Source organism: Neoarius graeffei, chromosome 28, assembly GCF_027579695.1.
Source record: "Neoarius graeffei isolate fNeoGra1 chromosome 28, fNeoGra1.pri, whole genome shotgun sequence".
Classification (NCBI taxonomy): Eukaryota; Metazoa; Chordata; class Actinopteri; order Siluriformes; family Ariidae; genus Neoarius; species Neoarius graeffei.
The window spans coordinates 2128452-2153842 of record NC_083596.1 but is presented as its reverse complement, the minus strand read 5'-3'; the positions used below and the strand labels follow the sequence as shown (position 1 = coordinate 2153842).

Here is a 25391-nt window from a genome sequence, read left to right as displayed (position 1 = left end):
ATTCACTTGACTCCCCTCACATTTTTTGCCAGTCCCAGGAATCAAACTGGTGACCCTTTGGTTGCCCCTTTATATATACAATAAACATAATGTTTTAGTTTATTTGCTTTTCAGTATCTTTCAGGAAGCTAGTGTTAAACATTTTCCTGGGATATAATAATTTAAGGTCATGTATTATAATATTATTTTATTGTAACTGTAATAAAATTCATATTTTTTCCTGTCTTTGCCTCACAGCTGTTATTAATGGTTATAAGCTATATAGGACCACATTTAAACTATAGTACTATAATGGTTATAAACTATAATAATAATAATAATAATAATAATAATAATAATAATCTGTTGTACAGAGCAATATATTCCAAGTAGATGCAGTGTAATTAAATACAATATCAAACTGAAATAAAATAAACAGTATACCAGGTGTACAGGTTTAGTGCCCTAGAGTGTTTATGTTAATGTGCAGTCTCCTAGCTGTAAATTGAATTATTTTCCTGTCCCTTATTTTATCGATATGGTTAACAGTATTTTATCGCCGGTACCGAGGATGCGGTGTGTGTGGATCAGTCCAGCCCTGAGAGGGAGGGGGAGAGAGAGAGAGAGAGAGAGTCCGGCCCACTGTGCACAAAAACATGGCGAAGTGAAGATTGCAGCTGCGTGGATATTAGCAGAGTTCTTTCGTGCATCGATTAAAAAAAAGAGAGATTCAGCAAATACACTTTGGTATTTATGCTAAATAATTTTTGTTAAAAAAAAAAAAGGTTGTATTTGTGACGCCTGCGTGAAAGCGGCTTCTTCACGCTTTAGAATACAATATGGCAATGCTTTGCTTAGCCTAGCCTAGCTTGGATAACATTAGCGCTACAAATAACTCTGCATAACGCAGTGTTATAAAATATCGCAGATTTATGATCCCTTTTCAAGATGGCATTCATATCCGTTTTTTTAAATAACGTGCATATTTAATACTTAAAATGAACATTTTTAGGTAGATCTGTAAAACAATATGTGGCGGAATCCTAAACAGGCCACTATCCCTTCCTCAAGCGCACTACATAGCGTGTGAAGTAATTGCGACTTGAGCCCTAGCTAGGGGACTAGACGTCCAATAGGGAGCGATTTGGGTTACGTTAGCTCGTGTGCTGGGTTTTTGTGTACGATGATACGCTAGCTAACGCTAGCTGTGTCGTTTCCCTAAGAGTTAAAATAATTTGAAAATAATTTATGAACTCATTCAGTATCGCTAAAGTTGCAGTGCTGGTAATAAACAAGAGCATAAAGGTATCTGAAATGCGTAGAATTATAACATAGAAGGAAAACGAACAGAACAAACGTTTACCTCAAAGTTTAGCAGTTAGCTGTCGCGTGAACAGTCCGTGTCTGTGCGCTAATGCTAACTAGCTACTTAAAACTTGGAGATGTTTGATGGAATTATAAATATTTAACGACTAAAATGTGAAAATGGCAAATTGTTTTTGTTAATTTATACATTTCTCAGTAGTAAGTGGAGGTGTGTGGATATAATTTCACCTTGAGACCTAAATTATAGCATCTGCGTGTCTTAAACAGTTAGCAAAAAAAAATTATATTGTTGTCACCTGTACATTAAAACCTCAGTCAAAAAAATAAATAAATTGTATTAGTTCAATTTTGCTCCAGTATGTAGCGTCATTAGATAATCATTGAGAAGATTTAACTGTTTGTTTGTTTATTTATTATTATGAATTTATTTAGTTGTGAAATGTACTGGATTTATATATGTGTATATATATTTAACTATATTACAGTAAAGTAAAATTTTTTTCTATGTATTAAAGCTTGTTTATCTTTAAACATTTTGTAAGTAATTTTCATTTTCAACCCTGATCATAATAATATCTAGAACTGTTGTGAAATATAGATATAAAAATATTAGCACCATTGATTTATTTCTATTTATTTAGGGTTTTATTGTTGTTTTGTCTTTGTAGCATAACAACTGTGAGAGAATTTCCTCTCTGCTCCAGCGTCCTGATTTGAAAGATGGAGTCTTCCGACAAGGCAGGTGACGTGACGCCCATGAGTGCTCAGAACGTGTACTCGGCTCTGGGTTTGAGCTCGGAGGATGTCGAGGCTTTGGCTCAGATCCCAGAGAACGAGATCAGTGTGGAAACGTTACCGTTTCTCATCATGCAGCTCAAAGCCAAGCGGGCTGAAAAGGCGGCGGCGGCTGCCGCCGCTACTGACACAGACTCTAGCGACAAACCGGAGGCGGAGCCTAAACAGGCCAACCAGGATACAGAATCTTCAGAAAAAAGAAAAGAGAAGGTTGAAAGCCCGCCGTCCTTAAGTTCGTCACGTCAAGCATCCAGCCATGACCATGAGCATCAAGGGAAGGGGGAGGGTCACAAGAAGGCGGAGCGAGCGAGTACGGGAGGAAGGAAGGACTCCAGATCGAGGAAGTCGTCCAGAGAGAGACAGAGTGGGGACGAAGTGACATCAGAGGAAAATGAGTTTGATGACAAACCGACGGTTTTCCCGCACATCTGTACGCTGTGCAAGACTGAGAGCAACGGCTCCAAGGTAAAAGACCAAAAACACATCCAAGTACATTAACGTATTAATGTTATAGTCTCAAACTGTGATAATTCACCAGCCAAGTGTCAGCCTTTACAGAGGAGTTATTATTTTCACAATGGACGACAATCAGAGAGACAGTTCAGTTATATACAGGGGAAAAAAAAACCTGGAGAATTTTACTGTTCTGGACAAAAATCGCACGTTATAAAAGATTCTTCATGGTAAAGTCGCACATAGCCAGAATCACTTCATGGTAGACGATTTTGAGCCTTCCAGGGGTTAACCGGCACGCGTTCTGGGTCTTTCCATCAGAATACGTCAGTGTCAGGGAGCTACCTTGACAACCGGGAGGGCGTGGCTTCCATCCCTGGAAAGTTTTGTCGTATTGAAAATTTCCGTGGGTCAAGCGCCAGATGAATTCATCCGTGAGCATCCTTGAGGCTTACGTAGGCTACCAGGGTTATCGTAGCATTCCGTCACAACCATTGAGCTCAAAATGTTCATGGAACAACATTCTGCAGAAAGTGAAAAGTTTGTTTCAGGGGTGTGGCTTATTTCGTCTTGCCATGGCTATGCCGTACTGCAGTCGTGAAAACTACACATTGCCGTAATGCCATATATCGCTATACATCGCTGCTGCCATTGGTTTTACCACCATCTTCCGTCGCGGCTACCGTGGCTTCATTTACATATTTACTCCGGCCAAATTTATGGGACAGTTTCGGTATCACCTCCAAAATTCTGTTGGAATGGCTACGGTAGCCCCAGCCACGGTTCTCACGGATCAACCAGCGATGTGTGACCTTAGCATTAGTCGCAAGTTGATGTCGGCGCTTTAGCAATTACACAGGTGTGACAAAGTTTTCAGTGTGAGGAATTTCAAAGTGAAATCTCAGTGTGAGCACTGCTATGACGTGCATCTAAAATCCACCAGTAGAAGGATGAAAAATATGCAGGACAGATGGAGAAACATGACCTTCATATGCTAATGGACAGAAAAAACATCACCTTATAACCGCAGGCTCAGTTCGAAGAATGTCCCTTTTGTGCATGAGATCTTTTCTGGATCGCACTGTTTGACGATGTAAGCAGAAGGTCATGGGACAGAGTTTATTCAGGTCATGAACAGCGTGATGAGTAATAATCTTAAAATATCGCTGAACATCGCAGTCTGAAACAGACGTTGGCACAGATTGGCGCTCGAGTGGTGAAGCAAATGAAGTGCAGCATCATGGGAGTGATGACTGCTCGATCCCGCATCCTGTACGCAAAACCACGCCTTTTTAAATCTCCAGCGGCCTGTAGAGTTTCAGTCAGATGGGCGATGTAGTTACCATTTTGCGTTTTTGACAGATTGTGTTCACGTTGTCTAGGAAGAATGTGGCTAACCACATTCAACTTCATCAGTAATAAATGTCTCAATTTTGGATAGTTTATTCTCTGTTTCATGGAGGGTTTGTTTTTGGCTCACGGTAAATGTCCCTCTTTGCACTGGGTGATTACCACATTCCACTATGTTCCCCTTTCTGAACACACGGGGCAGCGTTAAGGCACATGGGGGGTCCATTTAAAAAATGGCTCCTCTTTTTACAGAATATCAGGTTTCAGCTTGCCCTCTCGATCTGGATGCATACACTGTTTGCCGAAAATTGCATTTGAGGTGAAAAAAGTCTTTCAGCAGAGAGAGAGAGAGAGAATGTTCACATGCCTTTCCTTTTTTCTTTCCTGTGAAGTTTAGTTTGTGTGTAACTTCAGGGAAGTTGAGGTGAAATTTCACACATGACCTAAACCTGAGTACAGGTACAGAAAAATATCTGTGTGCGGCAATAATTTTTTAAAAACACAGAATGGGAGAAAATGGTGTTTGTGTTGTATTGCTGAACTACTGAATGGAAAAATCAATGTTCTTAAAGTTTAAACTGTGCTTAAAACACTCCATGTTGTGCTGTTGAAGGAAAATAATCATCAGTGCAGTGGTGTGATGGAGCGGAATTATGTTTACCATCCTGATTCTGATTGTTTTCCTATAATTGCATGTCCACAGGTGTTTTATTCCTCTTATGCTGCAGCAGCTTACCAGCAATTGCACTTTTTTTTAGCAAAAAAAAAAAACATCGAGATGGCATTGATTATGGAGAAACAGCAAAAAAAAAAGTATAAACTTCTGTCCTGAAGACGTCGGAAAATTTAGTCAGACATAAAGCTGTAACTGACACTGGAGACTCCTTCCATGAAGTTGCATAAACGTCTCCTTGAAATATCAACATTGACACTTTTTTTTTTTAATCCGTGTTTGTGGAGCATCCATCGTACAGGTCCCTGTGAATGAGCTGTTACTATAGAAACGACAAAGTATTAATGTCTTATTAACATTGTGACCAGTCAGAATGCAGAATTCAGTTGTTGTATTTGTCCTTCAGGCGTGGCACAGTCACATCCGGGGCATCCGGCACACCAAAGCCCGGAGAGAGCTCATGCTGCTGTAAGTTTCCACGCTGCTTTACACCACGAAGTTTTCTTCTTCACAAAAAGTTCTTCTCAGTGGTTTTAAGGAGAAACTAATTATTATTATTATTATTATTATTATTATTATTATTATTTATAAACCATGATTGGTGATAATAGTAGCTAAGATAAAAATCACAGTTTAAAATATGTATGTTTGTTAATTAGACATAACATACAGTGTAATCAACTTGTTGGTCAACACTTACAATAAAAAATCTATTAAAAAGAATTAAAAAGCAATTTGCAGAAGGTTGAGATTCTGATGTGCTGACAAACTGATGAGTAAATTTTATACAGTGCACAGAAATTATTGAATATTTTTATGTTGAGTTTAAAAATGCTGGATGAACTTTGTTAAAAATTACAGTTATAAGGTTTTTAAGATTAAAAACGTGCCTGATTTCAGTCACAGCCAAATTATCACAGTCACGTTTCTGTCTATCGACTAAAATCTTCAGTGAAATTTTGTTTAAAATTTCAGGTTTTTTTTTTTTTTTCATTTAAAAACAATCATGATTTTAGTCATGGTCAATTTATTACTCATTTCTGGATATATTAGTTTATTTGTTACATTTCTGTCTGTCTCTGTCTGAACTAAAGGGAGTAAAACCTTCACACTGCACCTGTATAAAGAAAGAGTGTGTGTTTTCTTTCATTCCTCTTTAATAACAATCTTGTGTACAGGAGAAAGTTGCTCGTCAGTTTGTTAAGCCCCACTGTGTTTATTAACTTCCCCATCGCACCGTGTTTCTGCAGGTCCGGCTCAGCGGATGACTTGGCCTCGTCCCGTCGAAGTTCTCGCTCGTCTCTGCCCAGTAAACGCTCCTACAGTTCAGAGCGGAGCACAGGTATGACACCAAGCTCCAAAAAAAAAAGGATTATTATAAACCTGAAACTAATAAAGGTTCACACACAAGATTTTACTGGTTTTAGCATTTTAACTGTTTATTCGAAATATGCACAAAGAAATATCAGCTATTAAAGGTAGACTCCCTTTCAGATTTCTCAAATTTAGGCCATAATAAGAATTTTCCCCGACACCCAGTTATTTTTTTTTAGTGGACCGAAAGCAACTGAATCCGAATCACAGACTTCCGATTTCAATACTTTTTTCCCCTAAAAGAACAATTAATTAATTTAGAGCCCTGTGGCCCTAAATTCTCCGCCGTTTTTTTTCTTGCCTCGCTGTGACCTAAACCAGGATACTACATCATGCATAATGTGATGGGGTTTCCCCGTTCACAACGCATTGTGGGATACAAATTTGCCACCTAAGAGGACAACGGAGCACGTGAGTGTGCTCATGAAACACGGAAGACCGACTACACTAACGGTAAGTGAGAAGAAAGGACCCTGTATTGCGAAGGAAAGGAAACGCAGAACCAAACTAATAAATATCAGCAATTAGATATATAATCTTGTATCACTCCTTCAATCAAACTTTAGAGATTTTTTTCTCTCCTCGGGCTCGTGTTTGAAACGGGTGGGTTATACAGGAAATTCAAGAGGTTATACTAAAGTCGAGTTTAGGAAAGTCTGTTAGTGGCATTACAAAGATGGAGAAGGGTTCGTATTCCCAAAACTATTACTTCTGATCACTGTTTGGCAAAAACATGAGCAAACACATAAATCAAAAAAGATGAATGTAACAGGCAGGCGGGATCAGTGTCACTTTGGTTTTTATTTTTAACTGTCACTTAACACAAACCACGCTTTTCAGCAGTTTCAAAATAAACTGTGTGCCACTGCACCGACATGATTTCAGCCAGGGGAAAAGATGTTCAATCCTTGCTCCTTCTCACAGCGCGCGCGCACACACACACACACACACACACACAGCACCTTCCTCCACCTTGTGCTCCATTCACAAACTGGTGCTTGACCACGCCCTGCTGCCACAGTGAATAAGAACCTTATACTGTCCTGCTCAGTGAAATAAACTGCACAGTATGATGGTGAATCGAGAGGTTGCTCACCAGAAGTTGTGCAATATAGGTGTATAGTCGAATTACACACATTTTCACTCAGCGGTCTTCACCATTGCAATGATAAAAAAGGACCTTCTATGTAAACTATCTAATGCACTGGAATAATATTTAAATTGTGAAATCAATATATAATTTTTGTTATGACTAACGAATATTGGCTAGAATACGCTCAATGAAAAACGGACTTCAATAAGATAAGTGACCAGGCTCAAGTTCGCCTCAAAAAGATACATATTTAGGCTAATTGCAGCATGTTGTTCACTAATTACAATATTTACGAGAGGGAGAAACAGACTAACCAGCATTTGATGTGCAGGATCCATTGGCTCCATCATATTTTCTGTCACAACTTGAGTACTGAACTTGCAATGCGAATGTTACGATTAGCTCCTCGTCTCGCGGTGAAATGACGTAACTGGGTCAGAGCCCAGTCAATGAAAACTTGTGCATGCGCACACCGGACTTTCTCTCTCTGTTTGACTGCGCAAAGCGAGCGATTTCATGCACATTATTTGTGCGGGAATCCCCTCAAAATAAATAACTCCAGCGTGTCCTGGGTCTTCCCCGGGGCCTCCTCCCAGGGGGACATGCCTGGAACACCTCCCCAGGGAGGCGTCCAGGAGGCATCCGAAAGAGATGCCCGAGCCACCTCAGCTGATTCCTCTCGATGTGGAGGAGCAGCGTCTCTACTCTGAGTTCCTCCCGATTGACTGTGCTTCTCACCCTATCTCTAAGGGAGCGCCCAGCCACCCCGCGAAGGAAACTCATTTCGTCCGCTTGTATCCACGATCTTGTTCTTTCGGTCATTACCCAAAGCTCATGACCATAGGTGAGAGTCGGAACATAGATCGACCGGTAAATCGAGAGCTTCGCCTTTTGGCTCAGCTCCTTCTTCACCACAACGGACCGGTAAAGCGACCGCATCACTGCGGAGGCCGCACCGATCTGCCTGTTGATCTCACGCTCTATCCTTTCCTCACTCATGAACAAGATCCTGAGATACTTAAACTCCTCCACTTGAGGCAGAACTTCTCCACCAACCCGGAGAGGGCAAGCCACCCTTTTCCGGTCGAGAACCATGGCCTCGGACTTGGAGGTGCTGATTCTCATCCCAGCTGCTTCACACTCGACTGCAAACCGCCCCAGTGCATGCTGAAGGTCCTGGTTTGAAGAAGCCAACAGGACAACATCATCTGCAAAAAGCAGAGATGAAATCCTGTGGTTCCCAAACAGGATTCCTTCCGGCCCCTGGCTGCGCCTAGAAATTCTGTCCATAAAGATTATGAACAGAACCGGTGACAAAGGGCAGCCCTGCCGGAGTCCAACATGCACTGGGAACAGGTCTGACTTACTGCCGGCAATGCGAACCAGACTCCTGCTCCGTTCGTACAGGGACCGGACAGCCCTTAGCAAAGAGCCCCGAGCCCCATACTCCTGAAGCACCCCCCACAGGATACCACGAGGGACATGGTCGAATGCCTTCTCCAGATCCACAAAGAACATGTGGACTGGTTGGGCAAACTCCCATGAACCCTCGAGCACCCTATGAAGGGTATAGAGCTGGTCCAGTGTTCCGTGACCAGGACGAAAACTGCATTGTTCCTCCTGGATCCGAGGTTCGACTATTGGCCGAATTCTCCTCTCCAGTACCCTGGAGTAAATCTTCCCTGGGAGGCTGAGAAGTGTGATTCCCCTATAATTGGAGCACACTCTCCGGTCCCCTTTCTTAAAAAGAGGGACCACCACCCCAGTCTGCCACTCCAGAGGCACTGTCCCCGACCGCCACGTGATGTTGCAGAGGCGTGTCAGCCAAGACAGCCCCACAACATCCAGAGACTTGAGATACTCGGGGCGGATCTCATCCACCCCCGGTGCCTTGCCACTGAGGAGCTTGCTAACCACCTCAGTGACTTCGGCTTGGGTAATGGACGAGTCCAACTCAGTGTCATCAGCCTCCACTTCCTCAATGGAAGACGTGACGGTGGGATTGAGGAGATCCTCGAAGTATTCCTTCCACCGCCCAACAATATCCCCAGTCAAGGTCAACAGCTCCCCACCTGCACTGTAAACAATGTTGGCAGAGTACTGCTTCCCCCTCCTGAGGCGCCGGACGGTTTGCCAGAATTTCTTCGAGGCTGACCGATTAGTCCTCCTCCATGGCCTCACCGAACTCCTCCCAGTTCCGAGTTTTTGCCTCCGCAACTGCCCGAGCTGCGGCACGCCTGGCCTGCCGATACCTGTCAGCTGCCTCAGGAGTCCCGGAGGCCAACATGGCCCGATAGGACTCCTTCTTCAGCTTGATGGCATCCCTTACTTCTGGTGTCCACCACCGGGTTCGGGGATTGCCGCCATGACAGGCACCGGAGACCTTGCGGCCACAGCTCCGAACAGCCGTGTCGACAATGGAGGTAGAGAACATGGTCCACTCAGACTCAATGTCCCCTGCCTCCCTCGGAAGCTGGGAGAAGCTCTCCTGGAGGTGGGAGTTAAAGACCTCCCCGACAGAGTGCTCGGCCAGACGTTCCCAGCAGACCCTCACCATACGTTTGGGCTTGCCAGGTCTGTCCAGCTTCCTCCTCCACCAGCGGATCCAACTCACCACCAGGTGGTGATCAGTTGACAGCTCAGCCTCTCTCTTCACCTGAGTGTCCAAGACATAGGGCCGGAGAGCCGATGAAACGACAACAAAGTCGATCATCGACCTCCGACCTAAGGTGTCCTGGTGCCACGTGCACTTATGGACACCCCTATGCTCGAACATGGTGTTCGTTATGGACAAACCATGACTGGCACAGAAGTCCAATAACAAAACACCACTCGGGTTCAGATTGGGGAGGCCGTTCCTCCCAATCACGCCCCTCCAGGTATCACTGTCGTCGCCCACGTGAGCATTGAAGTCCCCCAGTAGAACAATGGAGTCCCCAGTCTGAGCACCTCTCAGTACCCCTCCCAGGGACTCCAAGAAGGCCGGATACTCTATACTGCTATTCGGCCCGTAGGCACAAACAACAGCAAGAGCCCTCTCCCCGATCCGAAGGCGCAGAGAGGTGACCCTCTTGTTCACTGGGGTAAACTCCAACACATGACGGTTGAGCTGGGGAGCTATAAGCAAGCCCACACCAGCCCGCCGCCGTTCACCATGGGCGACTCCAGAGAAGTGGAGAGTCCAGCCCCTCTCGAGGAGCTGGGTTCCGGAGCCCAAGGTGTGCATGGAGGTGAGCCCGACTATCTCTAGCCGGTACCTCTCAACCTCCCGCACAAGCTCAGGCTCTTCCCCCTGACCCCCCAGCGAAGTGACATTCCATGTCCCAACAGCTAGTCGCTGTGTTCGGGGATCAGGTCGTCGAGGCCCCTGCCTTCGACTGCCGCCCAATCCACACTGCACCAATCCCCTACGGCTACCTCTGTGGGTGGCGAACCCACAGGAGGTCGGGCCCACGTCACCGCTTCGGGCTGAGCCCGGCCGGGCCCTGTGGGCAAAGGCCCGGCCACCAAGCGCTCGCATACAAGCCCCAACCCTGGGCCTGGCTCCAGGGTGGGGCCCCGGCTGCGCCATACCAGGCGACGTCCATAAGGGGTTTTGGTGAACTGCTCTTAGTCTGGCCTGTTACCTAGGACCTGTCTGCCTTGGGAGACCCTAACAGGGGCGTAATGCCCCCGACAACATAGCTCCTAGGATCATTCAAGCACACAAACCCCTCCACCACAATAAGGTGGCAGTTCTAGGAGGGTAAACATACACTATATTGCCAAAAGTATTTGCTCACCCATCCAAATTATCGGAATCAGGTGTTCCAATCACTTCCATGGCCACGTGTATAAAGTCAAGCACCTAGGCATGCAGACTGTTTTTACAGTTTGGAGCTGGCCCCTTCCTCTTCCAACATGACTGTGCACCAGTGCACAAAGTAAGGTCCATAAAGACATGGATGACAGAGTCTGGTGTGGATGAACTTGACTGGCCTGCACAGAGTCCTGACCTCAACCCGACAGGACACCTTTGGGATGAATTAGAGCGGAGACTGAGAGCCAGGCCTTCTCATCCAACATCAGTGTGTGACCTCACAAATGCGCTTCTGGAAGAATGGTCAAAAATTCCCATAAACACACTCCTAAACCTTGTGGACAGCCTTCCCAGAAGAGTTGAAGCTGTTCTAGCTGCAAAGGGTGGACCGACGTCATATTGAACCTTATGGATTCGGAATGGGATGTCACTTAAGCTCATATGTGAGTCAAGGCAGGTGAGCGAATACTTTTGGCAATATAGTGTATATCACAGTGACCAAATTTCAGAGGCAACTAAATTTCACCGATTTTATGAAATCAAGAGTGTCTTGCTTTAATGGAGCTCTTTCTTTCTTTGATTTATTTTTATTTGCTGAATACTCTTTAATTTCCTTATATACACACAGTTAGGTCCATAAATATTTGGACAGAGACAACATTTTTTCTAATTTTGGTTCTGTACATTACCACAATGAATTTTGAACAAAACAATTCAGATGCAGTTGAAGTTCAGACTTTCAGCTTTAATTCAGTGGGTTGAACAAAATGATTGCATAAAAATGTGAGGAACTAAAGCATTTTTTAAACACAATCCCTTCATTTCAGGGGCTCAAAAGTAATTGGACAAATTAAATAATTGTAAATAAAATGTTCATTTCTAATACTTGGTTGAAAACCCTTTGTTGGCAATGACTGCCTGAAGTCTTGAACTCATGGACATCACCAGATGCTACGTTTCCTCCTTTTTAATGCTCTGCCAGGCCTTTACTGCAGCGGTTTTCAGTTGCTGCTTGTTTGTGGGCCTTTCTGTCTGAAGTTTAGTCTTTTAACAAGTGAAATGCATGCTCGATTGGGTTGAGATCAGGTGACTGACTTGGCCATTCAAGAATATTCCACTTCTTTGCTTTAATAAACTCCTGGGTTGCTTTGGCTTTATGTTTTGGGTCATTGTCCATCTGTATTATGAAACACCGACCAATCAGTTTGGCTGGATTTGAGCACACAGTATGTCTCTGAATACGTCAGAATTCATCCGGCTGCTTCTGTCCTGTGTCACATCATCAATAAACACGAGTGACCCAGTGCCACTGGCAGCCATGCATGCCCAAGCCATCACACTGCCTCCGCCGTGTTTTACAGATGATGTGGTATGCTTTGGATCATGAGCTGTACCACGCCTTCGCCATGCTTTTTTCTTTCCATCATTCTGGTAGAGGTTGATCTTAGTTTCATCTGTCCAAAGAATGTTCTTCCAGAACTGTGCTGGCTTTTTTAGATGTTTTTTAGCAAAGTCCAATCTAGCCTTTTTATTCTTGAGGCTTATGAGTGGCTTGCACCATGCAGTGAACCCTCTGTATTTACTTTCATGCAGTCTTCTCTTTATGGTAGATTTGGATATTGATACGCCTACCTCCTGGAGAGTGTTGTTCACTTGGTTGGCTGTTGTGAAGGGGTTTCTCTTCACCATGGAAATTATTCTGCAATCATCCACCACTGTTGACTTCTGTGGGCGTCCAGGTCTTTTTGCGTTGATGAGTTCACCAGTTCTTTCTTTCTTTCTTTCTTTCTTTCTTTCTTTCTTTCTTTCTTTCTTTCTCAGGATGTACCAAACTGTAGATTTTGCCACTCCTAATACTGTAGCAATTTCTCGGATGGGTTTTTTCTGTTTTCGCAGCTTAAGGATGGCTTGTTTCACCTGCATGGAGAGCTCCTTTGACTGCATGTTTTCTTCACAGCAAAATCTTCCAAATGCAAGCACCACACCTCAAATCAACTCCAGGCCTTTTATCTGCTTAATTGAGAATGACATAACGAAGGAATTGCCCACACCTGCCCATGAAATAGCCTTTGAGTCAATTGTCCAATTACTTTTGGTCCCTTTAAAAACAGGGTGGCACATGTTAAGGAGCTGAAACTCCTAAACCCTTCATCCAATTTTAATGTGGATCCCCTCAAATGAAAGCTGAAAGTCTGGACTTTGTCCATGTCCATTATATAACTATAACTTGAATATGTTTCAGTAAACAGGTAAAAAAAAAACCAAAATTTGTGTCAGTGTCCAAATATATATGGACCTAACTGTATGTATGTGTGTAAAATATAGATTTTTTTCCCCTTTTCCTGCCTTTTTTGTTCATGCTTTCTATCTCTCTCCTTTATCCTTTATTTTTATTCTCTTCTTCACCCATCATCCTTCATTCTTTATTTGCTTTGATCTAATCTGTGCTGCTTTTTTCTTTTTTTAAATCTCATTTTTTTCTTTATCTTTCTTGTCTTCTTTTTTATTCTATTTTTTACATTCTGTACATTTACTCTCTGCTCTTCCTTTCCTTTTTCTTTTTTTAATTAGTTGTGGTGTATTGTTTTCTTGTCTTTCCTCGACGCACATTTATCTTTTGTATCTGATGCTAATTCATGTTATATTTGTGTGTGTGTGTTTTTTTTAGGAGACCTGTCCTCACCTTCTGAACGCTTTTTTCACCCTCCTAAGGTACACGATGATAATGATGATGAAGTTCTCCTCCCCCTGTGGAGTTGATCATTATTACTGTGTATGTTTCCAATGATGCTCTGGAGTCTCTGACTCTCTGCTCCATGTTGATGAATTTCAGCCCTTCACGAAGGTGGTGGTGGCCAAATATCCGATGGGTAGCATGGCTGTGGCGGACATGTTGGCGCTGGGGAAGCCATTCGGAACCATCGTGAAGCATCTCATCTTCCCTTTTAAGGTAATAACACACAGGAATCGCTGCAGACGGTAAAGAAACGCAGCATGTCATTTCCTGTCATTGTGTTTAAGAAGTTGCTGTTAGAGCTTTATTTTTACTTTTCTCAGCACTTTAGTAATAAACAATATGTCTGTAATCTTTCCTGTGTTTCAGGGATTTCTGGAGTTCAGCTCTCACGCAGAAGCGAAGGACATGGTCACGCACTATCAGACTAAACCCGCCTTCATTAAGGGTCAGCGCATCAGTCTGTGTTTATCCCCGACCGTTGAGGTCATTCACGTACGTACATTATACATATATTACTTTCAGTTATTACCATAAACATGATGCACTGCCAACAGTTCTCACATTAATTAATTAATTAATTAATTAATTAATCAATCAATCAATCAATCAATCCAGTCAAATTTCTACTTTCTGATCATTTAAAACTCTTAGAAAATGCTGAAACACCATTTTATTTATTTATTCGTTTGTTTTTAATCCACCAACACATCACTGGAGGACAATAGGGACGTCGTGAGTAATGCATAAAGTTACATTTTTATGGACAAATAAAGTCTCTCCTAAGAGAATGGGGGGGAGCAAAGGAAATAAAACAAATTATGAAAAAGGAAAAAAAAAATTGAGATGAAGAAACAACACAGTGCAAGTACATGTTTACAAAACAAAAACTGATTTGAAAAAATTTAAGAATTTTTTAATATACGAGTTAATCATTCATATTTTACATAAATATTTTATGTATGTATGATCTGATTATACTGTAAACCTTGATTTGAAGAACTATGCCAAAAAAATATTATTACATCGTAATATCTAATAACTTGAAAATTACAACGGTATATTAGGGCCATTGTAGGTGTGTTTTAAAAAATATACTTAACAGTTATTCCACAAAATCAAGTCGTGCATGAGCTGAGGCACGTAGCACCAAGTTGGCTATAAAACGTTTTGTTTTATTCTATCCACATTCACTGGATTTTGAGAAACGGAGCATTTTTATTTTTTACAAATTCAATAAGTAAAAACTTTTTCATCCAACAAAATCATTTCCACTTAGAATGTAAACAAACCGGAGAAATGACAGTAGCAAACTGTGAAAAATGTGGTAACAATAATTATTTAAAATAAAAAACGTGTTCTTACCATCGAATACTTTTATTCTATTATTTTTTTTGTTTGTTTTTTTCCTTAGTCTTCATTGTCTTTAGGGTTTTTTGGCGGTTGGCAAACCAACTTAAAGGTGCATTACTGCCACCAACTGGGCTGCAGTGTGGAACAGGAGATGGGGGGGGGGGAACTATGCTTTTTTAGCTATTTCTGTTTCTTTTAAATACTTGATAATTTTTGTGGCTTTGTTTTCGAGTAGAGTTTTTATTTCATCCTCGATTGGTTCAGCAACATGCTCCGCCATTTTGTTTTTCTCTACTCACGGTATATGAGCTGATATCCTAATACAGGGTTTCTGCGGAGTCTTAAAAAGTCTAAAATTTGGTAATCCTAATTTAAGGCCTTAAAAAGTCTAAAATACGAGCATATTTTGCATTGTAGGTCTTAAATGTAATTTTGTGAAGTCTTAAATCCTTACGTCCATTTACCTCATTCGCGTTTTTTTGTTAAATGCGTTGGTGATATTCATAATTAGTCATATAGGCTAGGCCTACTTAGTATCAGTAGGCTATGCTGCAAACTACAAATGAGACACAGTGGAATCCGGTGTCTAGCCCGGTTGGCATGGTGATGCACAGGGCATGGCACGTGCGCATTTAGACAGTAGAGCCTAAAAGAAGCGAGGGAGATCGTCACGGTTTGTAGCAAAATGGGCAAATGCAAGTTTAACGACTGCTGGCTTGAACGCAGTGATTTCGTAGACTGGTTAAAACGTGTACCAAACAATCCGTTTGAGGCGTACTGCACATTGTGCAAAAGAACACTCAAACTCGGCACCCTGGGTGTAAAGGCACTGGAATCGCACGTGAAAGCGGAGAAGCACCAGGCTGCCCATAAAAGTCTGCAACAATCGCATGCCATCACTCAATTTTGTTCACCGTTGTCAGGTCCAAGCACATCTCGAGACGGTGCATCAGCTAACTCTGTGCAAACTGTAACACTACAACACACAGACCGTACAGAATCGAATGCCTCATCCTCAAGTGATTTGCGGGATGTCTTTGGCTCCACTGCAACTTAGTTCCTCATTAATGCAAGAGCGCACCCTAGGGATGTAATGAGTTTATTGGTGAATGATAATAAATTTTGTTATTTTGAAAGTAATTCAGGATCTCCCAATTTTCTTTTTTTTTTTTTTTTTTGTGCGGCATACACTACCGTTCAAAAGTTTGGGGTCACCCAGACAATTTTGTGTTTTCCATGAAAAGTCACACTTTTATTTACCACCATAAGTTGTAAAATGAATAGAAAATATAGCCAAGACATTTTTCTGGCCATTTTGAGCATTTAATCGACCCCACAAATGTGATGCTCCAGAAACTCAATCTGCTCAAAGGAAGGTCAGTTTTATAGCTTCTCTAAAGAGCTCAACTGTTTTCAGCTGTGCTAACATGATTGTACAAGGGTTTTCTAATCATCCATTAGCCTTCTGAGGCAATGAGCAAACACATTGTACCATTAGAACACTGGAGTGAGAGTTGCTGGAAATGGGCCTCTATACACCTATGGAGATATTGCACCAAAAACCACACATTTGCAGCTAGAATAGTCATTTACCACATTAGCAATGTATAGAGTGCATTTCTGATTAGTTTAAAGTGATCTTCATTGAAAAGAACAGTGCTTTTCTTTCAAAAATAAGGACATTTCAAAGTGACCCCAAACTTTTGAATGGTAGTGTAAGTCTTAAATTTAACCTGTTATGGTCTTAAAAAGTCTTAAATTGAACTTGTTCAAGCCTGCAGATTCCTGGCTGCAGTGCATTCTGGGAAATATGGTTGAATATTGCGCACTCAAGGAGGAAAGACTGCATTTCCTATAATGCTCAGCTCAGCCGTGGTGTCTGTGTTGTGATAATGTTGCGAAGTATTCTTTCTTACAAATTTTACAACTTAAATTTTGGAAATTCAGAGAATATTACGCCCCCTCCCTCAGCTCTGTAATTTTATTTATTCATTATTTTAGTACGTTATTGTAGAAAATGTATCGGTGCAGACCTACTGAGATACTTTTGAGATTATTTTAAAAATTAAAGCAGTAATTTAGAAACCTGTTTTCAGATTGAGGAAGTTATATTCATATCCGGGTGTGTACCATTATTATCGTGTGTGTGTGTGTGTGTGTGTGTGTGTGTGTGTGTGTGTGTGTGTGTGTGTGTGTGATAAACAGCCTCCAGAGGCATATGAGCCATCGTCAAAGCGCTCAAAGTCGTCTGCTCAGACGGTGGTGTGTTTTTCGCGTCTGCCTCCTGGAAAAGAGAGCGAGGAAAAGGTTCTGGACCTGGCAGCTTTATTCGGGGAAGTGCGTTATTCCAAATTCACTGAAGACAAGGTACAGAGTCTAAACACTTCTCTTCACAACGTTCAGGACTGAATGAAACACATTCCGCTTTATTTTCTGATAGTTTTATTCTGGATGTTTAACTCCAGTCAGTGTGTCATCTCAGATCTTTACTCAGTCAGACCTTTCTTTTTTGGGCTGTGTGTGTTAGGCTCTGATAGAGATGGTGGATTGGCGTGACGCGGACATCATGGTGAAGTACTATCACTCCAACCCACTGAGGATTCAAGACAAGAGCATCAAAGTGTCCATGTCCTCCCGAACAAACATACGGTAAGAGCTGCTCTTTTGTTTTTAACCGTAACCACCTTTCACTGGGAGGTATTTGAGAAGTCAGCAATGTTTGGTGTTAGAATGGACCTGCTTCTTCTGGAAGCCCCTGTGAACAAATGTTTTGCAATAACAGAAGGAGAACCTGATAAACGAACATCTAAGTGTGTTGACACTCCGTCTAGTAGACAAATACATGTATAGCAGCATATTTAAGTGTCCTGTTCTGACTCAGAATATTTTTTTTGTTCCTCTTATCTGCGTCATTTACAATAATTGCTTTGTGTCGATCAATTACAGAGATAGCCCCGAGCGTTCTTCCTCCAAAAAGTCCGACTCCTCCAAGAGCCACAGTAGCAGACAGAAAACTGAGTCGTCATCTTCTAAGAGCACATCTCAGTCCAGCAGCAAGGACAAGGAGAAGACCGCCGATAAGGAGAAAGAGGGAGAGAAAAAAGAGGAGAAGGAGGAGGAGGGCGAGAAGAAAGAAGGTGAGGAGACAGAGATGAAGGTGGAAGAGAATGAGGAAGGCGTTCAGGTGGAGGAAGAACACCTGGCAGATAAAAGTGGAGAGGAGGGCACCGCCGTGGGAACGGAAAAAGTAGACGAAAAGGAGGAGGTGGAGAAGGAAGGCGTGGAGCAGGTTGATGCTGAGGAGGAGAAGAAAGAGGAAGAGGAGCAAGTTCAGGAGGAAAAAGATGAGAGTAAAGGAGAGCGAGGATTGGAGGAGGAGGTGGAGGAGCAGGTTTGTTCATAACCCTAACTAATCACGAAAAGGTGTGGCTTAGTGAAGGAGGTGTAGCTTCTGTATCTGCCAGTCACAGTGAAGGAGGCATGGCCTCTGTTTCAGTCAAGGTGAAGGAGGCCTGACTTGTTAGAGTGAAAGAGGTGTGGCCTCTTTCCGTCCCGGTGAAGGAAGGAGGCGTGGCCACTTCGGTCACAGTGAAGGAGCCGTGACCTATGTGTCAATTCTAATGAAATGCATGGAGCCTCTGTGTCACTACGTTATATAAATATAGATTTAAATAGTATTGTATTAAATCAGTGGTGGTGTTAAATTATTGTATTTTCACATTTAATGTACCATGGAAAAGGATTAAATATAAACGTGTGTGTGTTTGTGTTCTCTGCTCTGTAGGATGATTTGGAGGACATGGATTTCCCAGAAAACATGGACGACTTTGTAACTCTGGACGAGCTGGACAACACGGCCGGAGACTCGTTAGGTAGAGACTCGTTAGGCTCTGAATAGTTACAGTGCACATCCTCATCCACTTCCCCTCATAACCCCTGAGTGTGAGTGAACTACGTCTCACTAGTGTGTAGTTGCTGCTCTGATAAAACGATGACTGTCATCTACATAACTTCTGTTGAGCTGATGAATGAGAGTGAGAGGGAGTCACCCAAGTGGCAGTAATGAAGGAAGGTGGATGAGGATGCAGGAATGTGGGATTGGCGTGTGTGGTTTATTTATATATATTATTAGTGTGTGTGTGTGAAAGAGAGAGATTAACTGTTTTAATACATTAATATTAATTGACTTTGTTTTTTTCCTCCTGATAGATTCCTCTGAACCTCAGGTTAGTATTACAATCATCACTAAATCCAATTTACAGTTTTGTAGCCAGTTAGAACAACATTTGGAACTTCGTATATATTACTACACCTTTAATAATGGAATAAGAAAAAAGTATGCAGTGTTTTACCGCACTTATAACTAGTTAAATTAACAATATATGTGTATGTGATTTTAACTTATGAACCCAAAGCATTAAAAATAGCATCGTTTATTAGCAGATGCAGGAGGGTAAGGTGGTGGTTGTGAGACCCATCAGGAACGAGTTTAAAGAGACTCGTAAGAAGGCCATGAGAGAAGCTCTGTTCAAGATGGCTGCCCCGTTTGGTGAAGTAGTCAACTTCGCCATCTCCTACTACAGACATGAGGTGTGTGTGTTTGTGTTTATTGTGTAAGTTAAGCTCTAAAATATGAAAGCACAGTATTCCTCACAGTGTAAGCCCCAGATGTGTGACCTGCTAGCATTAATACAGTATTATTAACAGGAGCAGGACCAGATCAGGTGACATCACAGATTCTAGCAGGTTCATAACAGAGGATTTCTTCAATGAAAAAGTTCTCTCCTCATGACTACATCTTGTGTTTACCTCTCAGGCTCTGATTGAGCTGGAATCGGTGGAGAAAGCTAACGAGATGGTGAAGTTCTATAAAAGCAGTAAGCGGTCGAAGCTGTGTGGGAGACCTGTGTCTGTGTCACTGTGTCTGGCCTTCAACACCATTGAGGTGTGAGCGTGGATACGGCTGAGTCCCATCATCATGGATCTATCATTCAAACTTTTTATATGATGTATGGAGTGCTGTAAGAGTGTGTGTGTGTGTGTGTGTGTGTAGGGTCCCAGTGGAAGAACATTGTTTATCAGCATGCTCCCTCCTTTCAAGTATTCGGACAAGTCCCTCCTCAGACTCGCACGACCTTTTGGGAAAATCACCGCCTACTGCTTCAACAGGGTGTATGGAACGGTCTGTGATGGACACACACACACACACACACACACACACACACACACACATCCCTCCATTTGCATGAGTATTTGTTTTTCGCTATAAGTCCATGATTTATGCTGTAAAAGACAATATAGGATTTTTAAAACAAGTCAGATAAACTGAGTTGTGAATGAGTGTGTGAAGACACGTCCATGTTACAGACACAGTGTCACTGTAAATAATAATGTATACAACAATAAAGTAAAAATACTTCAAAAAAAAAAAGTGTTCATGAGGTCATAAAACATCAACAGCTTATTATAAACACAACCTCTATGTATCTCTCTCTGTCTCTCTCTATGTCTCTCTCTCTCTCAGTGTTATATCCAAATGGAGACAGTCGAAGCGGCGGAGAAAATGATCCACAGGTATTTACCCTGGCCTCTTAAATTCTATGGCACTCCACTAAAGATCACTAAATGCAGGAAAGGAGACTCTCTGATTCCCTGGTGAGTGTTTTTTGTTTGTTTGTTTTTTTTTTAATCAAAACTGTGTTCATTAACTGTAATGTGTACCGCTTTCCTCACACCTAAAGCCAATTCATCACCTCGCTGGAGGAGACCTGACCTTATACCTGTACATCTTTTTATTTAAGGGCATCGTGTATACTAGGATTAATCACATACAACAAAGAAGAATAGACAGAAATGTAAAAAAAAAATCACATTTCTGTGTAGTCATGAGAATAAATACAAGTGTAAGACTGGAGGCAAATTTTACACAAGGTCTCTAATTTGTGAGTTGTTCATTAAAAGGCAAGGCAAGTTTATTTATATAGCACATTTCATACACAATGGCAGTTCAATGTGCTTTACAGAAGTAAAAACAAAAACAGTAAACAATAGAGAAATAAAATTACATAAAATAATTTTATCTTTATTCTAAAATAATTAATTAAAAGAATTAAAAGAAAATAATAAGAATTAAACAATAGTGGAAATAAAATATTAAAATGCCAAAAAGAAAAAGGAGAAAAAGAAAGAGAAAGGGAAAAAAAAAAAACCTAGCAGAATAAAATAGAATAAAGTTAAAGTAAATTTAAAACATGCAGAGAAAGTAAAGATTATAAAAAATATAAAAATATTAATTATTTAACAGAAAGCATCTGAGAACAGCTTGGTCTTTAACCTAGATTTGAAGCTGCCAACAGCAGGAGCATTTTTAATGTCCTCTGGCAGTTGGTTCCATAGCTGTACTGCATAGTAGCTAAAAGCTGCTTCACCACACTTTGTTTTAACAGCAGGTTTTAATAGTAAAAAGGAAAATATCTCTCTGAAAAGAGGGATGAAACACTGTCATATTTTACAATTATTCGTTGAAGGTGAAGTGAATATCCGTGAACAATAACAGAGATGAAGTGAAGGTTGAGGTTATTATTCACTGATTCTGAGGTGGATAATCATTTCAGTATAAATATGCAGGTGATTATTTCAAAAAGAATTTTAAAAATTATTTAAAAAAATATTATGTATTTATTTCAAACTTCAAAATCTTCATGTAAATGTAATAACTTTGCGGCGCAGACTTGTCACTGATCTACACCGGGTCACACAAAATACTTTGTTTTGAAACCAATAAAATAAATCTCAACCCCACCTTTCCTTTGAATAGTTTTAGATCAAACTTCGGAGCATCTTTAGTGTTTTTAGGAACAGCATTTTCTTTCATCATCTGTAATTCTTCCTCACTTACGGTGACGAAGCAATCGGACGCCATTTTGTCGAGGTGATTATCAAGAAATAGTCTGAATCTCTCGACCAACGAATTCCTATAATCACCTGCGCATTTGTAGTAAAATAATATGAAGAAAATAATAAACAACAGAGTGGTGTGATCAACTACTTCAAAGTTGATTATTTTCCTATAATGACACATTCCAATGTTGTTTATTGATCTAATCCCACAGGCAGTGATTTACAATTTTTATTAATTAAACCAGGAAACCGTGTACTTTTTATTTGTTTATGGTTGCATTTAGTGTTGTACATTTAGACCATGTGAGCCATCCGTGTACATTTCTTCATGATGTGAAGTTTTTGTAAGTTTGTGTGTCTGTGTGTTTTTGTCTCTAAGGACCCCAGCGGATAAGTTTGAGCGCTGGTATGAGCCGAAGCTGGCGAGGAACATAGAGGAGAGGAGAGAGAATGGCCAGACGGCCAAAAACAGCAGCGGGGAGGTAAATTCAACACCAAGTGCAAAGACACTTAGTGATTTATTATTATAATTTTTTTTTGTACAAACTTTGTGTGTGTGTGTAGGACCGTCACAGTCCTGTGTCCAGCTCTGAAGGTGTGTGTGGAGATCCTGCAGGTGAGGGTGAAGATTCAGAGGAGGAGGAGAAAGACCAGACCCCCCTCGGACCCTACCAACCCGACAACCCTGTGGGTAAGAAAGAGACCCTCGATAGGGATTTGTGTTCATTCAGCTATAAGAGCATTAATGAGATCAGGTGCTGTGATGTTGGTCCTGGGGTCACACAAGGAGACGTTTTCTTTCCGCTCATGATGCTACGCTGGTTCATAAATGTGCCATCAGCCATCTGATTGCAGATATTTTTCCCTTTATCATTGATTGTTCTTCCCAGATTCAGAATAGAATCTGGGAAGACTTAAGTGTTGCACTGAATCCTTAATCACAGATAAATTCTTGTGTCTGCTGCTCAGGTATCGGCTACGTCGTCCCCAAGAGCGGCTTCTTCTGCAAGCTCTGTAACATTTTTTACACGAATGAGAAAAAAGCCAAATCAGAGCATTGCAGCAGCCTGGAACATTACAACATGCTGAAGGTGAGTAGGAACTCCTCTTCATCTGTTAATCACACCACCACCCTGAGTGACACTGGGGGTTTCTCAATGTCAAGGGTGTTTCCTTGATAGGACGGGTCCTTCAGAAGCTAGGCAAGACTTCTTCCTCTCATTCAGAGAACACATAATGGAACAGCTCGAGTGCAGGTGTGTGGTTGCGGCTTCTCATGAAGCTGGCAATCTTAGGACGTTACTGCCATCTACAGGACTGAGGTGTAATTACTTTTGGGAGTACGAATGAAGGAAGGAAAATTGTAGTTGCAAGACCAGGCATGCTTAGAAACATGAAAATAACTTTAGTTGTGGATTCTATCCCAGGTGCCAAACTGCAGGTTATTTAATGTCAACGTACCTTTCACCACTTTAGCTACATCCTCTGGCGCCCCCCCGCGTGTATTCCCTGCATTCTAAAAGTGCGCTTCCCCACAGTAAAAACATGCCCCACATTGATGATGCCCTTTAATCTTAGACCACGATTTGGGTGTATGTGCCCCACACACACTCGTGTTGGTGGGCGTCATTGAAAAGGCTCCGCCTTATACTTGCGCATAGGATTGTGGGTGATTAAGAACGCCAAGGATCTGCACATGCTTACTTGAAAATTTCTCTGAAAAAAAGATGCAGTCTTTGGTAGAATTCAAAGGACCTCGGAACAGTTCTTCGGTGGGCTTTGATGACGTGGCATCCTTGACATTGAGAACCACTGGCTGTTTCATTTGGCCTAGGCTTGACCCTTGACCTTATTTAAGTCTGATTTGCAGAAGAAGCGTGGCGAGGCAGTGGAGGAGGAGGAGGAGGAACAGACGGATGGACAGACAGAAGGATGAATGAATGACCCATGGAGATCAGACAGCTAGTTTCACTGCAGTCCATGATTTGTTTTTAAAAAAAAAAAAGACTAGGAAAACATTCCAGCATCCATGTTCCCATTTTTGTTTTGTTACATATACTTCATTTTGTTTTATTTGACAAAGCGAGAGAGAGAGAGAGAGAGAGAGCTGTTCATTGGATTTAAAAAAAATTTGCAAACTTCTAAATTGTTTCAGGTGGTGTGTCTTTGTGTGAGCAGAATAGGGGTTTACAGCCATCGTAGCTTCTTATCAAATAAACAAAAGTCTGTTTCAACAAAAGCTTGGGTTTTCCCCCCTTTTATTCACTCACTCTTGGAGAATGTTGTCCTGTTGTACTTTAACCTCTAAAACTATCTGTGCCAATATTATAGTTTCATATCAAGACCATTGCCTGACATTTTATTGTTAAAGATGTCACTTAATTTGTATTTACTAAACTGGAATTTTCCATGTGATCAGAATTGTGGAGGTGTGTCATTTCACAGAATGATTGACAGCACAGTTTCCATAGCAACCCCAGAATTACCATGGGAGTACAATCAAGTAGGAAAGATACAACTCCGTATTTGGGCTGTTAGAGACTAAAACAAAAAAAATTACAAATTTGGTGATGGGGTATTCTTACAAGAAAAACTCCTAATTTCCAAGATTAAAGTTGCAAGAAAAGCTTTGGATATTCTCCGATATTGTAAAGTCATAAATTTATAAGACAAAAGTCACAACTTTACAAAGAAACAAAAGAGAAATTTGGGGGGCGGGTTGGCGAAATAATAATTACGCATTAATAAACAGCTAAGACAGGAAAAAAGGACAAACAGGATAAATCTGTGCAGCAGTGTTAATTTTCGTTGACAAAATTTTAACAATTATTTGCTCTTGATCTTTTATTTTATTTCATGACTTTACAAATTGTAACAAGGCAAATGGAAAAAAAATATTTGACGACAAAAATTTGTGACTTTTTTTTCTTCTTGCAAATTTATGACTTTACACTCTGAGAATATCCAAGATTTTTTTCCATAAATTTCTGACTTTAAGCTCGGAAATTCTTGTACTTTTTTTCCCCTTGGAATATTACCTCCCCCTCCCCCAGCTGTAATTTTCCCCTACAATGGCCCTCATACGCCATCGCAGAATGAAGTAACATTCTACACCGTTTATTTTTACACTGGTTGACAGTGAACAGTGGTGTGCTGGAGTGACGTGTCATTTGTGAACGATCCAGTCCTCATTCATTTCATTCAACAATTCCAGACATAGCTAGGCAAAGAAGACAAACACTCACAGGTCATAATACCGTAAAACTTGTTTGTGAACCAATAGACTTGACTCTTATTGGTGAGCTGAATCAAAAGATCTGACTCACAGATAGCTCTTTTCAACCAACGGGAAAGGTTCTTGAACCAGTTCCGTTCAGGATTCTTTGAACTTGGGTGCCAGCTAGTGAACTAGCCCACGTTTTCACTGTTTTTTATCATAACCATTGTAATCAAGGATGCATCATGAACAGAAGGCTGGCACAATGGGAGTAAACAGTACCACAAGATGGTGGAGCACACTGATTACTTCCGAGCTTTTTTGTTCTGTTATTACAGGTATTGA

The 25391-nt window shown here is 41.5% G+C and overlaps 1 protein-coding gene across 3 annotated transcripts; it reads left to right on the top strand.

The window, feature by feature from the left end:
• Nucleotides 1–615: 615 nt before the first annotated feature.
• zgc:152816 (uncharacterized protein LOC777712 homolog) lies at nucleotides 616–24068 on the top strand. Of its 3 annotated transcripts, none has more exons than XM_060912946.1 (20): nucleotides 616–726; nucleotides 1974–2565; nucleotides 4983–5044; nucleotides 5827–5918; nucleotides 13511–13554; nucleotides 13676–13792; nucleotides 13946–14071; nucleotides 17135–17296; nucleotides 17457–17578; nucleotides 17876–18320; nucleotides 18714–18801; nucleotides 19139–19155; nucleotides 19373–19519; nucleotides 19746–19874; nucleotides 19983–20111; nucleotides 20454–20584; nucleotides 22209–22311; nucleotides 22394–22520; nucleotides 22799–22920; nucleotides 23700–24068. In XM_060912946.1, exons 2-20 carry the CDS (start codon nucleotides 2026–2028, stop codon nucleotides 23763–23765), a joined length of 2769 nt encoding a protein of 922 aa, XP_060768929.1. In that variant the 5' UTR covers nucleotides 616–726; nucleotides 1974–2025; the 3' UTR covers nucleotides 23766–24068. The 3 variants fall into 3 exon arrangements, with proteins under 3 accessions (XP_060768929.1, XP_060768927.1, XP_060768928.1); XM_060912944.1 differs by having other exon boundaries at nucleotides 19370–19519; XM_060912945.1 differs by having other exon boundaries at nucleotides 617–726; nucleotides 2010–2565; nucleotides 19370–19519.
• Nucleotides 24069–25391: the final 1323 nt, after the last annotated feature.